Source organism: Cibotium barometz, chromosome 47 (assembly GCF_041138505.1).
Source record: "Cibotium barometz isolate CiBa-2024 chromosome 47, ASM4113850v1, whole genome shotgun sequence".
NCBI classification, from domain to species: Eukaryota; Viridiplantae; Streptophyta; class Polypodiopsida; order Cyatheales; family Cibotiaceae; genus Cibotium; species Cibotium barometz.
Genome location: NC_141092.1, coordinates 42,363,428 through 42,373,673, shown reverse-complemented (window position 1 = coordinate 42,373,673; position 10,246 = coordinate 42,363,428). Strand labels below are relative to the sequence as shown.

The window sequence follows — 10,246 nt, the reverse complement described above, 5'->3', positions numbered from 1 at the left end:
TCTTTTTTTTAAAAAAAAGAATTCTTATATTTGATATAAGATTTCTCTACACATTTATTTATACATAAATTCCATTTAATGAGACTAACACTTTCGAAATTAAAATCAATCTTTTATGCATCTTCTTATGCATAATTTCAAATTGGTAGGGAATTATACTTTTAGAATAAAAGAATTTCTCTTATGCATCTAAGTTAAGCATAAAATCCATTTATGAGGAAAATCACACTTTTAGTATAAAAAGAATATCTTTTATGCATACCTATATGCATGAAATCCAATATGATAAAAGTAACACTCTTACAATAAAATAATCAACTTTTATGCATATCTCTATGCATGAAATTCAATTATGATAAAAGTCACACTTTTATAATAAAATAATCAGCTTTTATGCATACCTCTATGCATGAAATCCAATATGATAAAAGTAACACTTTTGATATTAAAAATTTTCCTTTATGCATACTTCTATGCATGAAAATTAAAAATGATAAAAGTAACACTTTTGATATAAAAAAAATTTTCCTTTATGCATACTTCTATGCATGAAAATTAAAAATGATAAAAGTAACACTTTTGATATAAAAAATTTTCTTTTATGCATACTTCTATGCATGAAAATTAAAAATGATAAAAGTAACACTTTTGATATAAAAAATTTTCTTTTATGCATACTTCTATGCATGAAAATTAAAAATGATAAAAGTAACACTTTTGATATAAAAATTTTTCCTTTTATGCATACTTCTATGCATGAAATAAAAATGATAAAAGTAACACTTTTGATATAAAAAATTTTCCTTTATGCATACTTCTATGCATGAAAATTAAAAATGATAAAAATAACACTTTTGATATAAAAAATTTTCCTTTATGCATACTTCTATGCATGAAAATTAAAAATGATAAAATAACACTTTTGATATAAAAATTTATCCATTATGCATACTTCTATGTATGAAATAAAAATGGTAAAAATAACACTTTTGATATAAAAATTTATCCATTATGCATACTTCTATGCATGAAATAAAAATGGTAAAAATAACACTTTTGATATAAAAACTTATCCTTTATGCATGATATTAAAATTCAATTTCTCCATGATTGTAATGAAATTCTTTCAATTAATCTAGGATGATAATTCCTAGAATATGGTAGGAAGTCCTCTTTTTATGCTTTGAATGAGATTATTTTATGCATAATTTTTATAAAAATTTTGCCATAGCTCCGCTGCTATGGCTGATAAATCTCAATTTTTCTAAGGGATAATGCTTATCATTAAGAAAATAATTAAAATAATCTCTAATTGGATTATTAATCCATAATGGATTGAATCATTAATATACATAAACTAAAAGCATAGAAAAAAGCCATTAATTTGGCCTCAAGCATAGCTTAATCTTGGTTTAGGAAAAGCTTTATGAAAAGCTTGATTTGGATTGAGAATGGATCATGAGTATGACCATTTCTTGAGTGAGAGAGAGAATTTACATAAAAATCATTAGAATTTAAACATAAATGAAAATTAACTTCAATAGCATTATGTAACTCTTCACTACTATTCAAACTTCAATAGCATTTTAAAAAAAAACCATACCAATTAAACTTCTCAAGCTTGAGAGGGGTTGAGAAGAGAGAAACATTGAGAAATTATAGAAAGATCAATATTCACTAATTACCTTACAACTTGCTTGATTCTTTGTTCACGGTAGAGGCCCCCAACCAATCAATTGGTTAAGTATGTTGATGGAGCCACTAATGGGGATTGAAGAAAGAGGGAAGCTCCAAAAACTAGTGAATTATTAAATGAATTCACAGTTCTTGGCTTAGGTGGAGTAGAGTAACGATGCATAAACACTATATATTTTTCAACAAGGGGGAGGCTTCTATTTATAGGAAAAATTGAGCTCCTAACCAAACAAACTGATTCTAGAATTTTCTAAATCAGTTTGGTCAATATTTGACCATTTTTAGGTCAGTTAAGCTAACTTTTTGGAACTAGACTTGAATGAGGAGAGAGGAGAGATGAAATATCTCAATTTTTTATGAGTTTAAAACTCATTCAAGCATGTGAAATATGCACCTCCTTTAAAGAACTCCCCTTCCTTACATATGTGTCAAAATGGAATCATTATACCCAAAATATCTCATATTTTTAATATTGCTCATAGTTTTTTACTAATAAACCTTGTACATTTTCAACTCTTCATCTTATGTGAAATATGCACCTCCTTTAAAGAACTCCCCTTCCTTACATATGTCATACTTTTAATATTGCTCATAATTTTTTACTAATAAACCTTGTACATTTTCAACTCTTCATCTTATGTGAAATATGCACCTCCTTTAAAGAACTCCCCTTCCTTACATATGTCATACTTTTAATATTGCTCATAATTTTTTACTAATAAACCTTGTACATTTTCAACTCTTCATCTTATGTGAAATATGCACCTCCTTTAAAGAACTCCCCTTCCTTACATATGTCATACTTTTAATATTGCTCATAATTTTTTACTAATAAACCTTGTACATTTTCAACTCTTCATCTTATGTGAGCATTTACTCATTTTTGGGTATCTTCTTTTACAAAATTGGATTTATCTCCTCCCTACACATGGATTGATGCTATTGGTCCATAGGAACCTTAATTGGACCATAATCTAAAGATTTTTGAAAATCTAGACCCTTAGGCTAAGGTTCTTTATAGCTATTTTCAATTAATTCCAATTGCACATTGGAAAATTCTTTTTGAATTTCTGTTTCAGGGGAACTCATCTGAATTAGAAGAGATATTTTTCTATCCAAAAATATTCAAAATCTGAATATTCTCTCTCTAGAATATTTTTCTCTCTCTAGGCTAAAACAGATAGAAACAAGGTCTTTATATTTCTGAAGAGGGATTGATTACAGGGGAAGATGCTGGACATTTTGAGAGGCTGGGGAGGAATCTTACAGACGCAATGTCACTTCTTATGGGTTGGCTTCTAGGGACCTCTACTTTAGGAAGAGCATCGGAAGTTGGTAGCTCAGTAGGGCCCTCATTAAACGAAGTAGGTAGAATATCCACATGGACACTCTTTGGGAGGGTAGGGTCCACATAAGATGTGAATGGCGAATCTACTACCCCTCCTTCCTCATTTACTTCGCTTGTCGCATGTTCAGAGCGTGTAGCTCTACTAAAGGTCTCTATTAGACGACTAAACATGCTAGATCCAGGTTGTGGGGCCCACACTGGCATGTTTTGGCTTGTCTCCTCAGGGTTCTTGGTAGGGTGCCCTTCCATGGCTTCTGAGTCAGAGGATGAGTCACTATCCACTATTCGTGGATCTTGGGTTGCACTCCCTTGGGTTCCAGCCGAAGGCCAAGATGCCAACGTGGAGGGATGGTGTGAGCCTGCGTAGACTGAAACGCTTTCTAGTGGTTCCGGCTCTAGTACCCGACCAGAACGTAGATGCATGTGACGTGGGTACCCTACGTGCGTTGGTAACTACCCTTGAAACTCACACAAGTGGTTTCTTAGGTGTTTCGCACCCCGTTTTTACTTGTTTTTGTGTTGTTTTTAACCCGTTTTTGACCCCCTTACTTACGGTCGAACTTGGACTAGGGCGTATGATAGCTCGAAACGAGCGTATCGTTCAAAGGATCCTAGTGTGCTTTACAGCACCGTGTTCGCCTATCTAGAGCTCCTGTAATCCTCAAAACAGTCCGTTTCCCTTGGGGGGAAGGGGTAAAAGCCTATTTGCTTGTGGAGGAAAGGGTGAGGGCTTTATCCCACATACTCACTTTACTCCTTGGGGAGTGGGCTACATATAGGGCACAACTTCCCATAAGCTCTCACTTGAGAGAAAGCTATGGAGGCTCACTCCCCTATATATATATATCAAAAGACCGAGACCGAGGCCGAGGCCGAGGCCGGGGGTCAATTGGGGGTTTTTTCTTTTCAAATTTTTTTTCCAATTGAAAAATCTTTCCTCTTCACATGTTTGGTTTCTTCTTTAGAAATAAAATTTAATTTTTGTTTTTTAATTTTTTTAATTTTTTTATTTTCTATTTTTTTTTTGTGGGATAAGTTTTCCAGGGTTTCCTTAGGGTTCAGCCTTAGCTGCGGCGCAGTTCGCACACACAGCACAGACCTGGGGACTCAAAAATCCCTCTCGCACGCAACGCAGAAACCAGATAACAGAATGCACGCCCACACGCGGAGCGGAAAAATAGCAGAAATGCAGAAGACAAATTACAGAAACAGATTGCAAATCACAAAAACACCTTAACAACAAACACACAGTCGCTTTCCTGCAGTGTAGATTAAACTTCACACAGCAGCCGAGCTGCAAACTGCGAGCTGCAAACTGGAGCTTGGTGCAGGGCAACTCCCCGGCAGCGGCGCCAAAAATGTGCGCTTTTGCCGCACAGGTCGTAGCTGGGGACTTGCCGAACACCGTATGCGAGCCACGAATGGCTGCAAGCATACAACCAGGAAGGCAAGCTCAAAACAGAATGCAAAAGGTGTGTCACTCACCGCTTAACTGCCGCCTTGAAGGATTCCCGCGTCGCAACCGTGAAGGAGGAGCCGCCGTCTCGCCGCCTCGCCGTGCCGCTACACAGTGCGCTCGATCGCTCTCTCACTCTCTCTCTCTCTCTCTCACACGCAGGAGAAGGAAAACAAGGAGATAAGGCAAGAGCACTCTTGTATTCACAACACATGAGAATGAGGATTTTAGGGTTACATTTGACTCATATAGGTGACTTGACCGTTCACACTTGGGCGCCCATACATGGCCGGCCGACCCTAACCCTTATCCTACTGATATCCAAGGTGCGCCTCTCATCGGCGATCACCCAATCCCTTCATCCTTAACATATGGTACCGACAAGCCCGGCCCATGACTCAGAATATTTAAATTAATGATGTAAAACATAGTATGTGTCCGTCATGGGTTAACAATCTCCAACCCTAGTAGCCTAGTAGCCTAGATTGTTGTTGTGGCCTCTATGGTCATGTAGTCAGTAGCTTGGATTGAATGTCCAACCCTAGTAGCCTGGGTTGTTACTATTGGCAACCTCTGTGGTCGTGTTGAACCTGAACCCCCCTACACCGCTAGTACCGGGGTTTGATGCTTCAAGACTTGAAGATGCGGTAGGCCTTCAGGTTGTTTTGAACACTCCAAGGTTCGTGTTTGCTATAAATGTAATCACATCTCTGCAACCATTCCTATTTTCTAAGAAGGATTATTCCTTCCTCTCTATAGGGTTGGCACTTCTTGTTCCTGAACCAGACTAGTTAGGGTCCATATCAGGAACAAATACCTCCATGCTTGGCCTTTCTAGCGGGCAATCTCTTACTTGTTGGGCAATTTGATGAGTCTTTGACTCACACTCGTTAGTTGGACCTCCTGTGATGATATATCTAATCACATCCGCAAAACTCCTTTGAGCGGTTATAGGAGATTACGCACTCCAACTTCTTAGTTCCATATGAGACTTTGAAGAGATAGGTTCCTAATAATAGGCCCACTCAAGCTATCGAATGTTTTGTCACTAGAGTTGCTTGGCTATTGTGAGGTCCCAAGGATGGTGAAGCATACAGAGACTCCTTTTGAGAAGTTGCTCTACATTCAGCATTGTTCGAGATACTCTCTTCTAGTGGGGAATTGACTCTAAAAATCCTTTTTGACCTTGTGTGCATGTAAGGGTGATCAGCTTAGAGCACACCCTTTACTGACACAAGTCAAGTGGTGGTCTTCGATATTCTAGATTCAATTGGGTTTTTAGTGTTTTGCGGTCTATGTTAGACTTGTGAACATGCATTCACAAGTTGAGAATGTGTGTTCCCACTAGGGTACGTGGGTGGTAGGTGTGTTGGGAATGTCTGTGGGCCAAGCCCAGTTAGACTTATGAACTTGTGCCTATCGTGAAAGACTGCGAACAACTAGAGAATTGCTAGAGCAGTTGGAGCACTTCAAGCAAAGATGTGCTTAGAATGAGTTTCCAATACTAGGTGTCAAAGTTTGGAACACTTGTTGGAAGGGCCATCTTGGGTTTGGAACACTTGGAGATGTCAAAGTTTGTGATGGGACTGGAAGCAAAGCTATAGATAAAAGTGTTCAAGAAGAACCCATACTCTTAAGAAGAAGGGTAGTGGAGCCATGCACAAATTAAAGAATGTGCAGTAGTCAAGTCAAATGTCTTGGATGCAGTGTTGAGAGATTTTCAGGCCCTATGTGCTGAGAAATAGAGTCTGCAAGGTCCTAGAATTTCCATGGTGACTAATGATAGTTGCACAATTTACATGCCATGGTCTGGTGATGATGCAAGCGACACAGGCCAGAGAAGGATCTAATTGGTTCATGCGTGCTTTAGGAGCGTGCTTTAGGAAGGAGACCCTGGTATAGTTGATGAGGTCATGCTCAATGGGAAGGCTTGATAGTAGATCTCAAGCAGAAGGAGGTGCCTGCTGAGTTGCTGCCAGAGGAGACAAACCTAGAGATGGGTAACCCTGTGGATGTGGAGGGTGATGAGATTGCAAGAGGAAAGTTTTGGATGTTACATGCTTTTACATGCAAAGCAGAAATCCTCTCTGGATTGTGACTCTACAAGCACATTTGATAATCTTCGTGCAGTTAGTGAGCTTGCCTTTGCACGTGCATAGTGCATGGAATCCCTAATGCACATGCCTCAACATGTAGACGCTCTTGATAAATCACTTCCACGCGCATGTACACGATGTCTGTTAAATCACTGATTCCTTGAGAGTAACATTCAGGATTCCATTTTGTTTTGTACTTTGCCTAACCCATCCTTGCTACTCATGCACCAGCCTTGTGCATAGCCCAAGCTAATAGAGTTGGATTATTGGAAGGTGCCCTACCTTTGTGTTTGAGATGTACAATGAGATGCAGGCACTAAAAAAACCCATGCTGTGATAAATGCACAGGTCAGTATCTCAAGATCTATGATATCTTGTCTGGATAAGATGTGCCACTGTTATCATATGGAATAGTTCATTGTGTGTTGACTTTTGGCATGACTAAGGATGGTCACATTTACTTGAAGGAATGTTTGCATCCATGCTGAGAGTTACAACTCTACATACTCCAAAAAATATTGGCATTTACAAATTCTGCTTTTCTTTTCTTCTGGGGGACACAGATCATTTAGTTATAGTGTGCACACCCATGCCAGGATAAGATCTTCACAATAAACACATTGGTAGTCACTAGAAGTGGGCGATGAAGACCAAGAAGACAATCATTGTTTTATATAGGAACTACATCAGAATGCTGAATGCCCCTTTTTGAGGGCTACAAAAGCTTACACAAATCCTAAGTTGTGGGTAAAAGCCGGTTGCAGCTGTAAAAGCATCAGCAAAAAGCCCAGGTTGCTAGAGAAACTTAGGTGGAAAACCAGGTTTCATCAACAGCATGCACTATGCTCTATTCCCAGCTCAGGGTGAACCAGAATCACAAACTTTTGTGAGTCAAAAGTACAACAAAAGCTGCTTGTGGCCAGGAGGAGAGCAAGCTCAAATATAAAATCAAACAAAATGTTCACACATTTGGCTTTCAAGAGCTATTTGTTTGTGCGCCAACAGAGCCCGACATTAGCTGGATTCTGGGGTCTGAGTGCCACACCCAAGCTTACTAGGTACAATCTTTGGATGCACAAGTACTCGTGTTGAGCAATGAAACTGCTGTACAGTGAAAATATAATTTACTGTGAAATTTCTTGATTCAAAGCTCAAAGCCCTCATCCCCTGCTTCATCACCCTGCAATCTGACTAAATGATTTGATGTACAAAACTGGGCTGCACCACATAGAATTGTAAATGAGAATATTGCTACTCATTTTTCCATGCATACAACAGCAGGGAGAAGCCGGACACTGTTCCATTAGAATCTTTGAAACTGTGTGTATTGGGCCACTGTAACACTGAAGCACAGGAGCTTTCTGTGAACCACTGCTTGTCCTTATCTTTGACGCTGTTCCAAGGAAGAAGAGAAGAATGGGAGAATCCCAGCTCTCGAATCTCAATCGGGGGCGAGCATGTCTGGAACATGAACACTGCGTGACGATGACTTGAATCAAAAAGCCAATTGTGCACATCCCAGAAAACCTCGATCTGAACCCCATCCACTAGGATGGTCTGGTTTCCTCGAAACTTCCAGACCAGATGCTGAACTTGGACTACAGCTTTCTTGTCCACTTTGACACATAGCTGTGGCTCCCTGGAGTCTCCGGAATGGCATTCGATTGCAATGTCGTGTGTTGGTCCGGTCTCCCCAAACTGTGCCTTGGTGCTGTAGATTTTCCTGCCAAACAGATGCTCCTTCTTTGAGAGGAGTGTGGTCACCATCAGAGATGGATCCAACCCAACTTTCTTGAGAGCTGCTTTCTGCATGTCCCCAAGGAACAGTATAACCTCCTGCTCACACACCACCGCGACATAGAACCCTTCCTGTGGCTCCGGGCTGCATACATACTTGGCAGAATACAGATTCCAGAAGACTTCCATCTTCCTTCCTTCCACACAAAAAGCTTTGGAACCCTGCTTCTTCCAAAAAAGCCATGGCCTTATATCTACTTTGCACACATACTGACTGTTCAAATCGTCCATGCTGATGCTGAAACCCTGTCCTAAAAGGGTTTTGCACCATGTCACTGACACACATCCGGCTACCGTGGTCTGGTAGAGGCATATAACTGAGTTTTGGGTGATCCCAAAACCCCTGGGCAAGTCGAGATGGGCACTTCCATGTTCCCAAAAACAGGAGGGAAATGATTCAGGAATGATGCAAGCAGAACCTCTTTTATACACCATCTCTGAATTGGGCTTCTCAAGACACAAAGGAGGAGGGAAATGATCTAAACAAACCGTTTTGTCCTTATTTGATCATTTCTGGTCTGGGCAGAGTCATTGAGCTCATCTTTACCATGTTTCAATTCACTCAACAACACTGAATTGGCTAGTGCAGGCCACAAGAGGATGATATCCCTTCAGAAAGAGGTACCTGATTGGTCTCTTTTCTGAAAGAAAAAAGAGGTGCCTGCTGATTGATGAGACGAGGTATGCCCTGTGGTTGATTCACTTGGCGATGGCGATGGCGATGCCCTTGCCTTGATACAGTGTTCGTCCAGATGCAGAATGCCAGAGAGGCCGCTGAGAGAAGTCTGGTGGTAACCCAATGGAGAGCTAATCAAAAGGGGAGTCCCCATGAGATCTCTCCTTGGATTGGGCATGATAAAAGGCCCTTGTTTTGAAGGCTATTGAGTGCTCTCAACACACACACAGGTGGGAAAAAGGACCTAACTCTCTGTCGTCGTATGATAGTGAACCACATAGGAGTGTGTGTGTGTGTGTGTGTGTGTGTGTGTGTGTGTGTGTGTGTAAGAGAGAGAGAGAGAGAGAGAGAGAGAGAGGGGAAAGTCTATTGTTTTCTGGCAGAGGAATCAGAAGGATGCTGTCTTCAGACAAGGAGAAGAAAAAGGAAGAGAGAGGAGCCAGGACAGACAGTGGCCTTGTTGGGTTTGAGAGACAATAGAGATTCAGCTGGTGGATCTCTGCATCAATGCATTGCATTTGAGGTCATGAATGAAACTGTTGATGATGATGGGCAATGCCACGAGGATTAGGAAAGTGAAAGAACCGCAGTGGTTTCTGCAGTTAACACTTGCTTTAACTGTTCGACACTGCCACATCTCTGCCAATGCCATGGCCCATGGCTGCTTTAGCAGGTGTTTGCCTGCTGCAGGTACTATTCGATTCTTCTTCCCTGCAGGCATGGCAGTTGGGTATAGGGCCACATGATGGGGATCCCTTTGTATAAGGTAAATTACAAATATAAAATCAAAGATACAATAGGATTTGTATATTCAGGTTTTTTTTTGAGGGTGTATATTCAGGTTTTTTTGAGGGTGTATATTAATTAATTAATGTATCTTGACTTTGATAAAGAAAGGTTTCAACTTAATACTAAAGTAAATTTGTAAGAAAGGTTTCAACTTAATACTAAAGTAAATTACAAATTTACTGAACATTCATCGAAAACAAAAGGCTTAAATACTAACAACACGAAAGTCGAAAGATAAGTTACAAATTTATCAAACAAATTACAATTACGAAGAATTGCATATTATATTATATCGACAAGTCAAAATACAAGAAAATTTTGAGAAATACATAGTTGGAAAACTGCTAATCATATTCATGAGAGGACAGCATAAAAGTCATCTTTGTTGT

At 39.6% G+C, this 10,246-nt stretch overlaps 1 protein-coding gene across 1 annotated transcript; it reads right to left on the bottom strand.

Annotated features, from left to right (window-relative positions):
* Positions 1-7,241: 7,241 nt before the first annotated feature.
* LOC147611705 (uncharacterized) lies at positions 7,242-9,753 on the bottom strand. The gene has a single exon (XM_086784761.1). It carries the CDS (start codon positions 8,825-8,827, stop codon positions 7,847-7,849), a length of 981 nt encoding a protein of 326 aa, XP_086640887.1. The 5' UTR covers positions 8,828-9,753; the 3' UTR covers positions 7,242-7,846.
* Between the last annotated feature and the right edge of the window lie 493 nt (positions 9,754-10,246).